This window comes from Hemiscyllium ocellatum, chromosome 35, assembly GCF_020745735.1.
Source record: "Hemiscyllium ocellatum isolate sHemOce1 chromosome 35, sHemOce1.pat.X.cur, whole genome shotgun sequence".
In the NCBI taxonomy this organism is placed as follows: domain Eukaryota; kingdom Metazoa; phylum Chordata; class Chondrichthyes; order Orectolobiformes; family Hemiscylliidae; genus Hemiscyllium; species Hemiscyllium ocellatum.
Window position 1 is genome coordinate 26734103 of NC_083435.1, and position 19348 is coordinate 26753450.

Sequence of the window (19348 nt, forward strand, 5' to 3'; positions counted from 1 at the left end):
AGAGAGACCTTGTCGTTTGAGAGGACAGTGTGAAGCAGGCTGATATGCTCAAACAGGTTGATGTTCAGGAGGAAGATGTGCTGGAAATTTGGAAACACATGAGTTTAGTTAAGTGCCCTGGACCAGATGAGAGATAGGAGAAAGTGAGGACTGCAGATGCTGGAAAAATGTGGTGCTGGAAAAACACAACAGGCCAGGCAGCATTCGAGGAGCAGGAGAATCGACATTTCGGGCATAAGCCCTTTTTCAGGAACCTCTTCCCACACCTCCGCCCTTGAACTCCACCCCTCCAATCGCCACGAGGACAGAACCCCACTGGTCCTCACCTTCCATCCCACCAACCTCCAGATACATCGTATCATCCTCCATCATTTCTGCCACCTCCAGACAGACCCCACCACCAGGGATATATTTCCCTCTCCACCCCTATCAGCATTCAGGAAAGACCACTCTCTCCGCGACTCCCTCGTTACTTCCTGAAAAAGGGCTTATGCCCGAAACATCGATTCTCCTGCTCCTCGGATGTTGCCTGGCCTGCTGTGTTTTTCCAGCACATTTTTCAATGCAGATGGGAGATACCCAAGGTTACTATGGGAAACAATTGCTGTGCCTTTGGCGATGATCATTGCGTCCCCACTGTTCATTGGAGTAGTACCAGATGATTGGAGGATGGGAAAGTAAATAGGCATAACCCTGGGAATTACAACCCAGTCAGTCTTATGCTGATGGTGGGCAAACTATTGGAGAATATTGAGAGGCAGGATTTATGACGATTTGAAAAGCATAGTTTGATTAGAGATAGTCAGCATAGCGTTGTGAGAGGCAGGCCATGTCTCACAAGCCTTATTGAATTCTTTGAGGATGTGACAAAACACAATGATGAAGGTGGAGCAATAGATGGATTTTAGCAAGACTCTTGATAAGGTTCCTCATGGTAGGCTCATTCAGAAAGCAAGGAGGCATGGGAAATCTGGCTGTCTGGATACAGAATTGGCAGGCCCGCGGAAGATAGAAGGTTGTAGTAGATGCAAAGTATTCAGCCTGGAGCTCAGTGACCAGTGGTGTTCTGCAGGGATCTGTTCTAGGACCTCTGTTCCTTGCGACTTTTTATAAATAACTTAGGTGAGGAAGTTAGGGGTGGCACGGTAGCTCAGTGGTTAGCACTACTGCCTCACAGTGCCAGTGATCCGGGTTCAATTCCAGCCTTGGGCGACTGTCTGTCTGTGTGGAGTTTACACGTTCTCCTGGTGTCTGTGGGGGTTTCCTCCGGGTGCTCCGGTTTCCTCCCACAATCCAAAGATGTGCAGATCAGATGAATTGGCCATACTAAATTACCCATAGTGTTAGGTGAATTAGTCAGGGGTAAATGTGGTGAATGGGTCTGGGTGAGTTACTCTTCGGAGGGTTGGTGTGGACTTGTTGGGCTAAGAGGTCTGCATCTGTACTGTAGGGAATCTAATCTAATCTAAGCAGAAGGTTGGTTTAGTAAGTTTGCCAATAACTGGAAGGTTGATGGAGTTGTGGTAAGTGTGGAGAGCTGCTGTAGGTTGCAACAGGACATTGACAGGACGCAGAGCTGGGCTGAGAACTGGCAGATGGAGTTCAATTTGAAAAGTGTGACGTGATTCATTTTGAAGGTGGAATTTTAATGCAGGTTAGAGTTCAAGACAGGATTCTTGGCAATGTTGGGGTCCACATCCATAGATCCCTCAAAGTTGCCATCCAATTTGCTAGCGAAAATAGGTGAACTGTCTTCTGGAAAACATCTGTCTGCATTGTCGGGACTCTATCATTCTATGAAACATAATTTCTGAAACATTTCCTGTGTTAGTTGCAAACTGTTTTCAATTTACCATGTTCAGTTATGAAAGGAACCAGACTGTGGAAATGGTTGCATGGGACTTTGAGGTATTACTATCAGCAATCCTGGCACTACCGGAATGAATTCCTAGTACAAGATGACATATTGTTCAAAGGAAATAGAAGCATTATCCCCAAGGAGTTGAGGAGAAATTCTGAAGCACATTAATGCAAGCCATTATGATATTACTCTATATCTGAGCAGAATTGAAAGTCCAAAGGGAAAGATGAGAGAGCGAAGACAGATAAGAAAAGTGAGTTGGTTATGAAATTGAAAAGACAGGAAATGAGACCTAGTATTAGAAGTGTAAGAGAAAGATAAAAAGGAGACATATAAGTTGAAAATGTACAGTTGAAGCAGGGATCTGTTATACTGATGCAGGCCCTGGTGAGAAGAATTCAACATAAATGTGACTTTGATGACAAGACTTGCACCTCTCACCTGACCGCTGGACTTCAGCTCTTTTTGTCTATGTCACTGGCAGAGTACTCAGAGGATGCTCTGATGTTCTGACAGATGTTCTCCCAGACATCTTCAACATCTCCCTGAGCTGCATCATAGTTCCAACACACTTTCAGGGCGATACCATTGTCCCTGTGCTGAAGACACCTTCAGCTTCCTGTCTCAACAACTCCCACCTTGTTGCGCTTTACACCCACCACCAGGAGACATTTTCAGATGTATCTTTCAGATAAGGGAAGATGGCTATATAGTGGTGATGTCACTGGGTTTTTAGTCACAACCTAATGATCTGGGGACATAGAATCACAACCCTCATGACAGATAGAGAAGTTCAAATTCAACAAAAATCTGGAACTAAAAGCCAGTTTAATAGGGTCATTCTCAATTGTTGAAGAAAAACAACTCATTATTGTCCTTTCAAGGGATGAAACCTACAACCTTTCCTGGTCTGGGTGTACATGTAACTCCAGACCCACAGCAGTGGGCCCAAAGGACAATTATTGCCAGCCTAATTCACAATGTCTGCATTACTTTATTTTTTTTAAAAATGGTGTGGAAAAATGCTCCTAAACTCTGCCAAATATTTGGCAACAGCTGAAACCACAAAATACACAGCAAAGGTTCTCCTAACATACTCACAGAATTGTTGAAGACGTTTTTGCTTCAAAACTTGTCATGTCCCTAATCAAACTGTACGAGTACAGCTATCTCAGCCATAAACAGCACTGCAGGAATGCCTCAGGGTACTGTCCCAGGTCCAAACATGTAACCTGCTTCATCAATAACCTTCCCTCCATCATAAAGTCAGACGAAGGGATGTTCATCGATGATTGCACATTTTTCAGTACCATTTGTGTCACCTCAGACACTGAAACAGTCCATGTATTTACATAGCAAGACACGGGTACAACAGAAAGCCTGTGTTGGCAGGTGGGAAGTTAGATTTGTGCAAAACAAGTACCAGGCCATGGCAACCTTCAACAAGACAGAATCACAAGGTCTTCCATTCGTGTCTCCATTTCGAAATTCAAAGGCAATACTATCACTGAATCTCCCACCATCAATACTGAAATGAATTCCACTGCCCAGAAATGTGTCATTGCAGGGCTTTACAACTAAGTCAGAGGGTAGGGATTCTGTGGCGAGTACCTCATCTCCTGGCTTGTTCACCATCAACGTGTTGTACGATGGAATCTTGCCACTGCTCACAATGTTGTGTGTGCTTAATTGACTCTTGGTCACTAGAATCAGAATTTGCTGCCTCCTTTCTTCTTTTCAATTGGGATTCACCAATCTACTTTGTCATAGTGGTGACCATGAACCATCTCACCCAATATCTTATCATTACATCATATTGGGTGAAGATTAATTTATTATTCTACATGAACCTTTTCTGAGAATCAAACATCTTCGACTTCATAATGCACAGGAATGTACTATCGTGCACTCCATTATCTGGAATACAGGTGCAGGTCTGATAAGACTTTGCCACAGAACGAGTGGAGGTCTCTTGGATGTGACAGTCTTAAAAGTGGTGACAAGGGAGGAGATATCGGAGATCCTGGCAAATCCTCTCTGGCTACAGGTGAGATGCTAAGGGCTGCTAATGTTGACTCATGATTAAAAGAGGGAGGAGGGATTGACCAGGAATTGACAGGTGAGTCAGCCCAACCTCAGTGGTAGAGGAACTATTAGAGGGAATATAATGGCACGTGGAGAGAAATGGATTAATCAATGTTAATCAGCATGGGTTTATTAACGGGAAGGTTGTGTTTGACAAATTTGATCAAATTGTTTCAGGAGGAACTAGGATTATGGATATGGGTAATGCATTTGATGTGATCTGTACGGATTTTCGAAAAGCCTTTGATCACTTTTTCATGCGACCGATGACAAAAGAAAAGAGCCCACGGGTTCCAAGGCAAAAAAAAAAGAGCTGGAAGGTAATATGCAGGCAGTGATGGTAGAGGGCTGTTTCTGTGACTAGAAGCCTGTTTACTGTGGGCTTCTTTAGGGCCCAGTGCTACAGTAATAATTTGAACTTTAATGTAAGGAGTATGATCATGAAGTTTGTAGGTGACACAAGCATTGTCAATAGTGAGTATGATAGTCATAAACTGTAGAGGATAATAATAGTCTGGTCAGCTGGTAAGACCATAAGACATAGGAGTGGAGGTAAGGCCATTTGGCCCATCGAGTCCACTCTGCCATTCAATCATGGCTGATGGGCATTTCAACTCCACTTACCCATATTCTCCCCGGAGCCCTTATTTCCTTGTGACATCAAGAATTTATCAATCTCTGGCTTGAAGACATTTAGCGTTCCAGCCTCCACTGCACTCCACGGCAATGAATTCCACAGGCCCACCACACTCTGGCTGAAGAAATGTCTCTGCACTTCTGTTCTGAGTTTACCTCCTCTAATTCTAAGGCTGTGTCTACGGGTCCTAGTCTCCTCGCCTAATGGAAACAATTTCCTAGCGTCCACCCTTTCCAAGCCATGTATTATCTTGTAAGTTTCTATTAGATCTCCCCTTAATCTTCTAAACTCCAATTAATACAATCCCAGGATCCTCAGCCGTTCCTCGTATATTAGACCTACCATTCCAGGGATCATCCCTGTGAATCTCCGCTGGACACGCTCCAGTGCCAGTATGTCCTTCCTGAGGTGTGGGGACCAAAACTGGACACACCAGTCCAAATGGGGCCTAACCAGAGGCTTCATAAAGTCTCAGTAGCACAACAGTGCTTTTATATTCCAACCCTCGAGATAAATGACAACATTGCATTTGCTTTCTTAAATCACGGACTCAACCTGCATGTTTACCTTTAGAGAATCCTCGACTAGCACTCCCAGATCCCTTTGTACTTTGGCTTTATGAATTTTCTCACCGCTTAAAAAGTAGTCCATGCTTGTATTCTTTTTTCCAAAGTGCAAGACCTCACATTTGCTCACATTGAATTCCATCAGCCATTTCCTGGACCACTCTCCCAAATTGTCTAGATCCTTCTACAGCTTCCCCACTTCCTCAGTACTACCTGCCAGTCCACGTAACTTCGTATCATCGGCAAACTTTGGGAGAATGCCCCCAGTCCCTTCATCCTTCTAAACTTAGAAAAAAGTGTGAGCTAATGCATTTGGAAGGTTAACAAAGCTAGCTATTTCAGTAGCAAGGGAGGTCTAGGATTTCAACCCAGCATCAGTTTCGTCCACAAATATTGAAAACGTCACAAGCCTCAAAAGAGAGATCATTAACAAAGATCAGGAAACACAAGGGTATTAATGTCAAATCTTGGGGAACTCCTCTACCGACTTTCCTCCAGCTCAAAAATATCTATTGAATATTACTCTTTGCCCTAATGTTCAGACCACTTTGTTTCCACATTGATACTGCCTGACTGACTCATCTCTCTCACTTTTCTTTGCGAAGGAAGCATTCCTGTTAATTTCTCAGAACTACTTTCACAATAACTCTGTTTAGTTACAAAGTACAAGTCATTTCCCCAATTTTTTAATCTTACATTAAACACACAGCAGAATTATCTGATCATTTTGACTTGCTTAAGCACTTCCTCTCTACAGATCACCTTTTCTTAAAATAATGCTTCTTCTTTTGATGGAGTGCTGTTTATTGACAGCCTAGAAATTAAGAAAGAAGTTTAATTAAAGCAAAATATTCAGGAGCTGTGGTGAGTACTTTTTATACCTTGTAAAAACTGTAACAAACACTACATTGGACAATAGGCAGAAAATTAGCCTCAGGATACATGAACATTTGTAAGCCACAAAAAGACATGACCCACTCTCACTAGTATCTTTACATACGGATGAGGAAGGACACCACTTCAACTGGGACAACACATTTATCCTAGGACAAGCCAAACAGAGACATGCATGAGAATTTCTAGAAGCATGGCATTCCAACTGGAAGTCTATCAGCAAACACATAGACTTGGACCCCATTTACCACTCCTTCAGAAAATGAACAGGAATTGACATCAACCACCCAAGGAAACCGAAACATATAAATAGAAAGCGTGCTAGTTCACTGAAGGTGTTACCTAGTATGGTGACAAAACGTCTGAAAATGAACCTTCCAGGTCAGCGAGAAAACTTACATCCAGAACCTCAACCTGAGCTACAAATCTTCTCAAAACCCGCTATTCATATAGATTTGTATCATTTATAGTCACAGGTGAAGTGCTGGAAGACTGGAAGTTGGCTAACATGGTGCCACTATTTAAGAAAGGTGGTGAGGAAAAGGCAGAGAACAATAGACCAGTGAGCCTTACATTGGTGGGCAAGTTGTTGGAGGCAACCCTGAGGAACAGGATTTACATGCAATTGGAATAGCATGGACTGATTAGGGGTAGTCAGCATGGCTTTGTGCAAGGGAAATAATTTCTCACAAACTTGACTGTGTTTTTTGAAGGAGTAATGAAAATGATTGAGAGAAGTGTGGTGGACGAGATCTATATGGACTTCAGCAAGGCATTCGCCAAGGTTCCTCCTGGTAGACTAGTTATTAAGGTTAGATCTCAAAATACAGGGAGACCTAGCCATTTGTATACAGAACTGGCTTGAAGGTAGAAGACAGCATGGTGGTGATGGAGGGTTGCTTTTGAGACTGGAGGTCTGTGACCAGTGGTGTGCTACAAGACTTGGTGCTGGGTCCACTGCTTTTTGTCATCTATATGAACAGCAGGTTTCGAGAAGATTTGTAGCTCAGGCTGAGACTGTTACAGTTCAGGAATGGAGTGAGTCAAACAGTCAGGTCATGCAGGGACAAAGCAGAGAACAAGGTAGGATGATAAATTAAACTTTATTTATTTCAATGCAAGAGGCCAAACAGGAAAGGTGGCTTGGGAACCAGGTAGTCTTCAGGACTCAAAAAGGAGTTCAAACATTTTAGAACCTGAGCACTTTCTATGTCCTTTTCCTACTCACATAATCCAGCCTGTCACAGCATGGTCTGCTTTCAGCACAGCTAACCCATTTTCACCTACTTATATTCCCCACAACCAGCAATTTTTCTTTCTCTCTTGCATGTGATCATTCATTTCTTGGTCAATCTAATGGTCATTCTCTCTCTGCATCTCCATCCATCACTCCTATCCCTGTATGCAGCACATACAACATCTTTTCCAAGCTACTTGCATCCACAAACTTTCACTCCTTCCACCACCAGATGTACAGTAGCAGTGTACGATCTATGCAAGATGACCTGCAGAGGTTTGCCAACCATTCTTTGACAATACCTTTCCAACATATGACCACTTCCATCTGGAAGGACAAGGGCAGCATATACATGGGAACACCATCATCTGCAAGTTTCCCTCCAAGCCACTCATCACCCCAACTTGGAAATATTTTACCGTTCCTTCAGTGATGCTGGAACAGAGTTCTGGAAGTCTTTTTCTAAGGACATTGTGGGTTTACCTATAGCAGATGGATTGCAACAATTCAAGAAGGTAAATTGCTGCCACCTTCAAGGGTAACTAGGACAGCAAGAAATGCTGGCCCAGCAGCAATGACCACATCATGAGTGAATTTTAAAAAACCTTCAGTTCCCAAGAAGGGTCACTGGACCCAAAACGTTAACTCTGCTCTCTCTCCACATTTGCTACCTGACCTGTGGAGTTTTACCAGCAATGTCTGCTTCCTTTTGATTCCAGATTTCCAGCATCTGCAGTTTTTTAAAATTTTATCTTATCCACAATGAGTAGTTTCCAGATTTTTCTTTCTGCCAAACCCCACCTCTAATACATCTTAAAGCTCAGGCCCATACTGTAGCAACTATTTCCAGAAGGTAAGTCTTAAAGGTCAGTGTTGAACTGTATGAGTGGTCTTTTTTTGACAGCAGGGAGACAGTCACGGAGCTCAAAGTTCTCCCTTCGGATTGCAGTTAACACCAGCTCCAATATCCCAGATACAACATTCTTCTCACTTTTGACCAACACTAGTAGTATCTTAGGTATTGGCAGAACCGTCTGAGGGTGTCCTATCATCAGCTGTAATGGAAAGAGAGGCATTAAAAACTGTTCATTATCCGAGACACTGACAGAACACAAGACAAACAGAAGGTGTGTGTGATGGGGAAACAGACAGAGGGGAAAAAGAAATATGTGATAAATATTCACAGACAGAAGTGGATAGATATACCCAGACCAGAGATACAATGGAAGCAGGTACAGAGACCAAGACAGACAGAAAAGAAAGAAAGAAAGATGTAGAGAGACATTGTATAACACACAGACATAGAAACAAGCCATTATGTGCATCTAACACAAAAAGAAGAGTTAGTCTCACAATAATAGAGATCCAGAAATGTCCAAAATATCAGCTTACTGTTTGTGGGATCGTAGCTATTCTTCACTTCCTCTGCAAAAACAAGGAATGTTTAGTGATTAACAAAAAAAGAATTGAGTCACAGAACAGAGAAAGGTGGAAACGCCAAAAGAAAGTGAGCGAAAGACATGAAGTCTCTTGAGACCCCTATTCCCAATGAGACACCTACCCAAGGCTCTCACCCTGACCAGTACCCAAGACCCACGCTCCTATCCAGGCTCAGTCCTTCATTATTAAATTTGCCCTGAGCCACTAATATCCAACACCAAACTGAGAGCCATCCGCAATTTGAAGTGATTTTACACTCACATGTACCCTGAGAACCTACATGTACTCCTACCTACCCGAAGGAACAGGGTTCCATCTCCTACCTTGCTTCACAAACTGAGGCCTTCTCCCCACAGCCAGAGCTCCTGTAAACCTTGAGACCAACCTCCAAACACAGAGGTTCTTCCCCCATCTGGAGCGCACATGCATGCGCATACACACACACACACACGCGTGCACACACCCTGGGCCCTGAACTCTACTGTGGGAAACCCCTCTTCAGGCTCTCCATCCCCTGAATTCCCAGTGAGGAGCTGCCACTTTTTCATAAACTCCTACCTTTCTTCTTGTAGATGAAGACAGCCGCAACAGCAAGAGCAACGATCCCAACGACCCCAAGTAGAATCCAGACAGTCATGGGAACCTGGGAGCGAGATGTCGGGACTGACAGAGAGAGAGAGAGACAGACAGACAGAGGTATTTATTCTCCATTAGGAGGTTACTCCCAGTATTCCTCAACTAAATCTCTCTGTTTCCCTCTATTTCCTTCTACTTTCCTTTTTCACTTCCTGTGGATGCAAGTTCCACATTCCCACCACTCTTTACCCGAAGAAGCTTCTTCTCAATTTGCTACTACCTACTGTTACAGTCTGTTAGGTCACTCTTCAGTCTCCATTATTCAAGAGAGAAGATATCCAGCATGTCAATCCTTTCCTGATATGTATACTCTCACATACATATCATCATTGACAATCTTCTCTGCATCCTCTCCTACGTCTCAATATCTTTTCTATATGGTGATCACAACTATCTGCAGTACTCCATATGTGGTCTCAATCACACTTCAAGATTAATTTAGCATCACCTACCAACTAGATCCCTCTCTAGATAATTATGTTGCATGCTTTTGATTTGTGACCTTGCTAACCAGTTACAAAATGTTTTTCCACAGGTGTATATTTTTGTTCAAGATCGTGGGCGGCACGGTGGCACAGTGGTTAGCACTGCTGCCTCACTGCGCCCGAGACCCGGGTTCAATTCCTGACTCAGGCGACTGACTGTGTGGAGTTTGCACGTTCTCCCCGTGTCTGCGTGGGTTTCCTCCGGGTGCTCCGGTTTCCTCCCACAGTCCAAAGATGTGTGGGTCAGGTGAATTAGCCATGCTAAATTGCCCGTAGTGTTAGGTAATGGGGTAAATGTAGGGGTATGGGTGGGTCGCGCTTCGGCGGGTCGATGTGGACTTGTTGGGCCGTAGGGCCTGTCTCCAATCTAAATCTAAATCTCTGTTCCTCCAGTTCATTTGCCAATAACTTGTTAATTTTAACATTTAGTAATTTTTCTTGTAACTTGTTACATATCTCACGAGTTTGGTCTATCCCCCAATGTGGTGTCATCTGCAAATTCAGGAATTGTATTTTGATCAGCAGAATCACTGACTGATTAGATTATTCCAGTGTAACATTCAGCAGTCCGGTCAAGTGTGCATGTGCCTCCTCTGAGATTTTGGTTCTGCTGTCTCCTATTCCATTTATAAAAGAAGATTTTAAATTCTATTGGAAAGAGACAGTAAATGATGCTGAATCATTAATTTCAGAATCATTTCAGAAATCCAGTGAAGACGCAGGGGGCAATCTGGGATTTCATGATTCCAAAGTCCAGGTCATTCTTGGAAATTGTGATCAGCAATGTTTCTAGCACTTGTCCTTGTGGAATATTAATTCCTGCATCTTGAAGCTCTAACAATCCATTTCCAGATCTGTTTCTTGTCTTGAAACCGCCCAACAATCAATTTCACGACATTTCCACTCTTGCCACATTCTCTGAATTGAATTTATTCTTTTGTTATGGAAGTATTTAATATGTTTTTTAAAAACCTGCATAAATTACATACATAATATTACTGCTACGAGCCTGATACCACATGAAAAACTTCAGTGAAGTTGGTCAAACATAATATTTCCTCTCAGTCTATGCTGACTTTTTTTGATTTCATTTAAATCAAAAATAGAAGGTCCTATCATTCTGTTATATCCCAGAATATAACAGCAGGTTAACAGCACCTGAGTAACAGAAAACTGCCTCAATTACTGTTTTCTAAAAAGAAATGATGTGAGCCCCTGTCCTGATGAGGCAGGTCGGCACTGATTCCCCCTCCTGTAATCCTGGTTTATGTTTGGCTCCTCTCTGACAGTGAGAAATAGTCTTACCATAAATTACCACCAGCGTCTCCTCCAGCCCACTGTGCTCCACCTGACAGGAATACTCGGCCTGATCCTCTGGATTAAACCCCACCCATTTCCGGATCTGATAAGTCCTGTTGTGATTGGGTAAGATCCCTGTGGACAGGGTCTCATCGATCAACACTTCGTCCCTCCACAGAGTCACCTCGATGGCTTGTGGGTAAAACCCAGTGACGAGACAGGACAGCCAGTTAGAATCACCCAGACTGGTAAAGGACACGTCAGGGGGAACTAAGGGAGACAGAAACAGGCATCAGTGCAGGAATGTCAAGATACACTGCCAGGGTACCATACCCTTCAAAGACTCTCTCTCCCTCCTCACTACCTACTGGCTCCCCCCATGCTCACCGACTTTCAGTTGTCGCTGTCCATACTCCAAGTATCTCTTCAGCCAATCAATACATTCCACATCGAGGTAATGCTTCCACCGCTGATTGTCCACCACATCCTGGTCCCACCTGTTCTTGATACTTTCTCCCCAGGAGACTGGGGTCACCCACACCATATGATTTTTATCCAAGCTGAGGATGTCTTGTCCATCCCATCCATATTGGTTGAATCCACTTGTCATCCCATCAGCACTCAGGTCACAGCCGGTCATCATTTGATACGTATGGATCCCTGTCAATCAGAAACACAAGCTGCCAATCAAATTGAATTGAATTAGCTTCTTGTCACATGCATTCGAATGAATGCAGTGAAAAGTTTGCAATGTCGCCACTTTTGGCACTATGTTAGGTACAAAATACCTATAGACACTTAATATTTAGGTACAAAATTGAAACAATAATAAATATCCAGGTAGGCGGCACGGCGGATAGCACTGCTGCCTCACAGCACTAGAGGTTCAATTCCGCCTCAGGCAACTGTCTGTGTGGAGTTTGCACGTTCTCACTGTGTCTCTGTGGGGTTCCTCCGCGTGCTCTGGTTTCCTCCCACATTCCAAAATTGTGCAGATTAGGTGAATTGGCCTTGCTAAATTGCCAGTAGTGTTAGGTGAAGGGGTAAATGTAAGGGAAAGAGTCTGTGTGGGTTACTTTTCGGAGGGTCGGTGTGGACTTGTTGGACCGAAAGGCCTGTTTCCACACTAAGTAATCGAAAAAAAACAAATCTAAGATTATAAACGCTATTTACAATCCTTTCACCCCAGTCTTTGCCAACACCGAGCCCACAGGCTGCTTAGGGCAAAGTCTCCAAACAGCACCAAGCTTCAAAACTCAAGGCCTCACTGCCAGTCTGCAAGGTCCTCTCCTCCTCACACTGGCCTCCCGTCCGGGAGTTGTCTCCTTTATTCCCCTCTGAGCAAGTCTTTAAAAAAAAAGTGTTTAAAAAAAAAGTGAAGAAAAGAAAAAAGACAGAACAGAGGAAATCTGTCTGAAGCATCCTACTCAGCCATTTTTCTGTAGAAAATCAGAGACAGTCATCCCTGTCAATCAGAAATAAAAGCTGCCAGATACCATGTCAGTAGGAGATGCCAACTACAGAGAATCAGGCTCTGATTAGAGATTCTGATCCACTCTTGGTTTCTTTCTATTCTCATCGACTCCTGATCACACAGGAAGATGTCAAGCTTTTGGAGAGGGAGGACTCACCATCTGTTTGGTTGTTCCGTGACTTCAAGCTCAGAACAGCGTTTTTGAAATTCCTTTCCTGCTCCCGAGCAAGAGATAGTTTCCGTTTCCAGGCCTCAGGCCCCTCGCTCACCACCATCCACTGTTCCCGGGGGATCAAATTCTTCTGATCACTGTCATATGTAACAAACTGGACTCCATCCACATAACCAACAATCACAAACTGCGGGAAAGCAGGATCTGGAGTCATAGCAGTGAAGAAGTACCGGAGAGAGTGAGTGTCTGAAATGAAGAGAGAGAGAGCGAGAGCAAGATATCAGGACATGAATCCCTAAACACCAATCACAAAAGCTCCAACTAAACATGGAGGGAAACTTCTATGTACTCTGCACCTGTGTTTATTAAGCCCAAGTTCCCACTGGTGACATTAACCACCTTCTGAACTTGTCCCCCAGTCCCAAATCTTCCAATGACTTTTACAATTCCTGGTCTGTTCCTGCACAGGATTTAAAAATTAATGGTTTATTTTGTTTTTCTTCCTTCTTCCTGCTAAAATGTATAACTCTGCACTTCTCTGTACTCACATTCATCAGTCACTTAATGGCCATTTCCACTAACATTGTATGTGTGTTCTATCAGTTCACCTGAAGGTCAGAGACCAAGCAACTTAAGTCAGGAATTCTAAGAGTTCCTTCCAGGTTAGTGAGCAGGCAGCAGGACGAAAATGGCAGTTTCTCACAATTTTGTAAGTAGAGGAACAGTTTGTTTTTCAAATTAATTCCAGATTCTTCAGAAGAAAAAAGGTTGAGGCTCTAACTTTCAGGCAGTTCTAGTTGTTAACCCAGACAGTCTGTTATTTTCTTGGCCGGTGGGAACAGACTGATTCAGAAGTTCAGAATGTGATATTAAAGGTCTCCAAAAATCAAAGATGCATCTCTGTCAAATGAAACTGGCCAACAACAGGACAAAGGGTTGAGAGCATGGTGCTGGAAAAGCACAGCCGGTCAGGGAACATCTAAGGGAGCAGGAGAATCGATGTTTTGGGCATAAACACTTCATCAGGAATGAGGGGCTTATGTCCGAAACATCGATTCTCCTGCTCCTCGGATGCTGCCTGACTGGCTGTGCTTTTCCAACACCACTCTCAAATCTGATCTCCAGCACTCACTTTCTCCCATCAACAGAACAAAGGATAGTCCAAAACAAACTGTTCACAATCACAAAGGAGGTTATACATCCTCAGTCAAATCCATGGAACAAGTCTTTGCTGATTGATAGTTTTAGCACCTTTGTCATCACAACACATTCCAATGTGTGTCTGTTTTGTTGCTGAGTCAGATTCAGAGACCAGGGTCTGAGCTCTTCTTGTTTCGAGGTTGTTTTCCATATTTCCACACAATGATAGATGAGAAACTGTCTCCCTCAATTCCCTCTGCAATCCACTGTGAAGATTGGCCATCTTATAAGTCATGCAATCTGTGACAAATACTTTAACATGGAGCGAAGTCATCTTTTTGAACAGAAAGGGGTGTACCATGTTTGCACTTGGTAATGTTCCAGGGACATGATAACATTTCAAGCTGAGTTTTTGATCTGCATGAACATCAAAATTTATGGATAACAGGCAGATGATGTCAGATATTAGAGGTAGAGAAGGCTATGACTATGGAGAATGCACCCAATAATATAGATTAATAACTTAAAGCTTAGATGTGAATTGTCAATCAAGTCAGGTTAATTCTCATAGGCCAATGACCTATGCCTTGACCAAAGAAATGTATGAGCAAATTATATATTAAAAAAGATTTATCTATTAAAAATGTGGGCGGCACAGTGGTTAGCACTGCTGCCTCACAGCGCCAGAGACCCGGGTTCAATTCCCGCCTCAGGCGACTGATGTGTGGAGTTTGCACGTTCTCCCCGTGTCTGCGTGGGTTTCCTCCGGGTGCTCTGGCTTCCTTCCACAGTCACAAAGATGTGCGGGTCAGATGAACTGGCCATGCTAAATTGCCCATAGTGTTAGATAAGGGGTAAATGTAGGGGTATGGGTGGGTTACGCTTCGGTGGGTCGGTGTGGACTTGTTGGGCAAGGGTCTGTTTCCACACTAAGTAATCTAATCTAATCAAATTCGGTTGAATTGAAATTTTTGTTTTTTTTTAAACAAACAGTACTTCAATTCTGTACCATGAAGCAGTGACATTTATTTCTTATATATACACATATTCTTATTTGGAGTTGGAGAGTGAAACAAAACCTTTAAAACCTTGAGTTTCTATCTTCACATTAAGAACACCCACCACTCTGTTGTGATACAACTACTTTGTTTGAAATCTAAACCATTCAGCAAAAAAGGAAAACAAAATATCCAATGAGGCACTGCAATGCCTTCAGAAGCAGAACAGTGATCCTCAGGAATTGGGGATGAGAACATAGGCAGCATGGTTACTCAGTTTGCAGATGACACCAAAATCGATGGTTTAATGAACAGTGAAGACGGTTATCTAACAGTACAATGGGACTTTGATCACCTGGGCCAGTGGGCTGAAGTTTAGCAGATGGAGTTTAAGTCAGATAGATGTCAGGCAAGACATTTTGGTAAGGCAAACAAGGGCAGGATTTACACCATTAATAGTGAGCCCTGGGAGTGTTCTTGAGTAGAGTGACCTAGGAATGCAGTTACATAGTTCATTGAAAGTAGCATCACAGATAGACAGGGTAGTGAAGAAGACACTGTCTAAGTATTGAGTATGGGAATTGGGCATCATGTTATGGCGATACAGGATTTTGGTTAGGCCACTTTTGGCACACTGTATGCAGTTCTGGTTGCCCTACTAGAGGAAGGATATAAACTAAATTGGAGAGAGTGTGCAAAAAAGATTTACAAAGGATGTTGCTGGGACTAGAGGTCTAAGGAAAGGCTGGAACTCTTGTCTGGAACAGAGTTTTATAAAATCATGATGCAAAGAGCAAATGTCTTTTCCCTCTGGTAGGGGAATTCAAAACTTGAGGATAAATTTTAAGCTGAGACAAGAAAGATTTGAAAGGGACCTGAGGGGCTACTTTTTCCACAGAAGGTGATTCACATGTGGAATGAACTGCCAGATAAAGCAGGAGAATCAGGTATAGTTACAACATTTAAAAGACATTTGGACAGGGACATGAATAGAAAAGGTTCGAAGGATATGGGCCAAATGCAAGCAAATGGCACTATTTTAGTTTGGAAAACCTGATTGGCATTTTTGAGTTGGACTGAAGTGTCGGTTTCCATGTTGTATGACTCCAAGTACTTAAAACTATAAGCTGAAACATCTATAAACCTCATGGCTTATCATATCAACCACTTTACCAATCTAAGGGTCAAGGAGAAAGTGAGGACTGCAGATGCTGGAGATCAGAGCTGAAAATGTGTTGCTGGAAAAGCGCAGCAGGTCAGGCAGTATCCAAGGACCAGGGGAGTCAGAAGGGCTCATGCCCAAAACGTCGACAATCTAAGGGTCAACCCTGGTATGATGAAAGGTACAGTTTGTATATATTGTATTCATAACAGTTTTGGTGTTCAGATTTCAAAATAGAGGTACATGAGTGTTGTTAACTTGAGGGCTTTGGAAATGAAAGGTCAGCAAGTCTTCTGGAATAGTGATTTAATCCATTGTCATAGACCAGGTTGATGTTAGGAAAGATAAAGAAGCTTTGGAAAGGGTGCAAAGAAGGTTTACCAGGATGCTGCCTGGACTGGAGGGCCTGTTTTATGAAGAGAGGATGACAAAGCTCAGACTTTTCTCTCTTGGAGAGAAGGAGGAAGAGAGGTGACCTGATCAAGGTATACAAGATAATGAGAGGAATGGATAGAGTCAATAGCCAGAGACTTTTCCCCTGGGCAGGATTCACTGGCATGAGGGGTCATAGTTTTAAGACATTAGGAGAAAGGTATAGAGGGGACATCAGAGGAAGGTTCTTTACGCGGAAAGTTGTGAATACATGGAATGCTAGAGCCATAAGGGACATTTAATCGACTGCTGGAGTTGCACATGGATAGCAGGGAATTGAGGGGTGCATAGGTTAAGTTATTTTTATTTTACATTAGCAGTCTGGTTGTTTTCATAAGTGAAGATGACAAGAATAATCCAGTTTGCGATTAACACAGGAGACATTCCAGAAATCACTTTCTGCACATTTGATAGAATCAGAGTCGCTACACTGTAGGAAGAGTCCATTTGGCCCATGAAATCTGCACTGACCCTCCAAATAGCAATCCACCCAGACCCATCCATCCATCACGATATTCCCACAATCCCACATTTTCTATGCCTATCCATTTAGCCTGCACATCTCTGGACACTTAAGGGCCAATCAACGTAACCTGCAGACCTACCAGAGTAAGTGGGAGGCCATTACAATTACTACACAAAAAGAAACATTTCAGCAAGTACATTGTTAGGAAAGATTTAGAGAGATCTGGGCCAACCATAGGCAAGTGGGATGAGCTCAGTTCAGGACACCTGGTCGGCACGGTCGAGTGGGCCGAAGGGTCTGTGCCCGGGATGCTGCCTGACCTGCTGTACTTTTCCAGCACCACACGTTTTGACTCTGATCTGCAGTCCTCACTTTCCTTTTGTAACCTATAAACTTGGTAAATAGGGTGAAGAATGGGGTATTGTTGAAATATTCTACGACAATCAGCTTTGGAAATATTCTGTTGAGTCCTGATTTATTAGATACGCTCGCAAACTTGAATAACAGTTTCCTTTATCACAAACGAATCACCATTCATAGAGGCCTATAGCACACGAACAGATCCCGTGGCCTATCCAGTATAAATCGGACAATTCGATGAGTTTTGGTACCAGTTAGGCTGAATGGAGATTTTTAAAACATGAGATCATGATATAAAGAGAAGCTTTCTAGAAGGCATTTTGTTAACCAATTTTCGGGGGAAGGAGAAATTTCACGTTTCGGTTCAGCTTCATCTGCGGAAGTTGTCAAGGTCTGTACCCAGCTTGGCACCACCACCACCACCACCCCCACCATATCCCATTGCTTACCGGCACAAAGCTTTCCACACAGAAGACCCAGCACTAACAGTCCAATCATTGCGATTTCAGTTGCAGTTCAGGAGGAGAAATTGGTGAGGAATCATACTCTAGCGGACTTTCTTGGCCTGTGAAACAGTGTCCGAGACTGATATTAAACCCTGTATCTGCGCGCTCAGCCGCTTTCATACTGATTGGGTCAATAATATTTTGGGACCAATCAGAATGAAAATACTCAGTGAGTCATCCGGTGGAACAGACGCCCACTGGACGTTGAAAGTTAAAAAATCACACAATGCCAGGTTATAGTCCAAAAGGTTTAATTGGAAGCTTTCGGAGCGTCGCTCTACCATCTGAGGAAGGAGTGGCACTCCGAAAGCTACTGTGCTTCCAATTAAACCTGTTGGACTATAACCTGGTGTTGTGTGATTTTTAATTTTGTACACCCCAATCCAACACCGGCATTTCCAAATCATGACTGATGTTGAAAAGCTCCTCCCAGAATCGGACCCTTGCCAATCTGACAAACAGTCCCACTCTCACTCCCAGTTGCTCCGAGAATGAGCTGAGTTACATGTTGCTTTCTTCAGAACCATTCTGGAAAGGAGGAGGCAATTCAAACTGTTATATCATCAAATTAGACCCATGACTGATCTTAACTCCAGTTTCATTTCCTTCAATCGCCAAAAAAAATCACCATCTTACACCCCAAAGCTCCAATTATGCCAATATTCACGAACTATTAGGAGCAGACATTTTTAAGTGTATCCTTCTATAAGAGATGGTGACTTAGTGGTGATGTCACAGAGTTCCTCATGGCAGGCGAATGATGCGGGACAAAATAGAAGTTGCTGGAAAAGCCCAACAGGTCTGGCAGCATTTGGGCAGAGAAATCAGAGTTAACGTTTCAGTTCACAGATGCTGCCAGACCTGCTGAGCTTTTCCAGGAACTTCTGTTTTGTTTCAGATTTACAGCATCTACAATTCTTTCAGTTTTTAATGATCTGGAGACATGGGTTTGCACTTCCTAATGACAGCAAAGTTTGAATTCAAAATAAATCTGGAATTAAAATCCAGTTTAAATTAGATTACTTACAGAGTGGAAACAGGCCCTTCGGCCCAACAAGTCCACACTGACCCTCCGAAGAGCAACCTACCCAGACCCATTCCCCTACATTTACCCCTTTGCCTAACACTATGGGCAATTTAGCATGGCCAATTCACCTAACCTGCACATCCTTGGACTGTGGGAGGAAACCAGAGCACCTGGAGGAAACCCACGCAGACACAGGGAGAATGTACAAACTCCACACAGACAGTTGTCCGAGGCTGGAATTGAACCTGGGTCTCTGGCACTGTGAGGCAGCAGTGCTAACCACTGTGCCACTGTACTGCCCCTTAGTAGGGGTTTAGTAGGGTCATTCTCAGTTATTATGATACAAAAACAACTAAACCACCAATGACTTTTAAGGGATGAATGTTCCTAACTTTTCTGGCCTGAGCCGACATATAAATCCAGACGCACAGAAATTGCTGGACATCAGTTGCTGACCCAGCTCAAAATGAC

The 19348-nt window shown here is 43.2% G+C and overlaps 1 protein-coding gene across 2 annotated transcripts; it reads right to left on the bottom strand.

Annotated features, from left to right (window-relative positions):
* Positions 1–6083: 6083 nt before the first annotated feature.
* Positions 6084–17960, bottom strand: LOC132832461 (H-2 class I histocompatibility antigen, Q9 alpha chain-like). 2 transcript variants are annotated; one of them, XM_060850485.1, is made up of 7 exons: positions 17794–17960; positions 12772–12990; positions 11528–11800; positions 11147–11410; positions 9279–9383; positions 8673–8705; positions 6084–8335 (listed from the first exon to the last, which is right to left on the bottom strand). In XM_060850485.1, the coding sequence occupies exons 1-7, from the start codon at positions 17840–17842 to the stop codon at positions 8295–8297; spliced, it is 984 nt and encodes a 327-aa protein (XP_060706468.1). In that variant the 5' UTR covers positions 17843–17960; the 3' UTR covers positions 6084–8294. The 2 variants fall into 2 exon arrangements, with proteins under 2 accessions (XP_060706468.1, XP_060706467.1); XM_060850484.1 differs by having other exon boundaries at positions 12772–13032.
* Positions 17961–19348: the final 1388 nt, after the last annotated feature.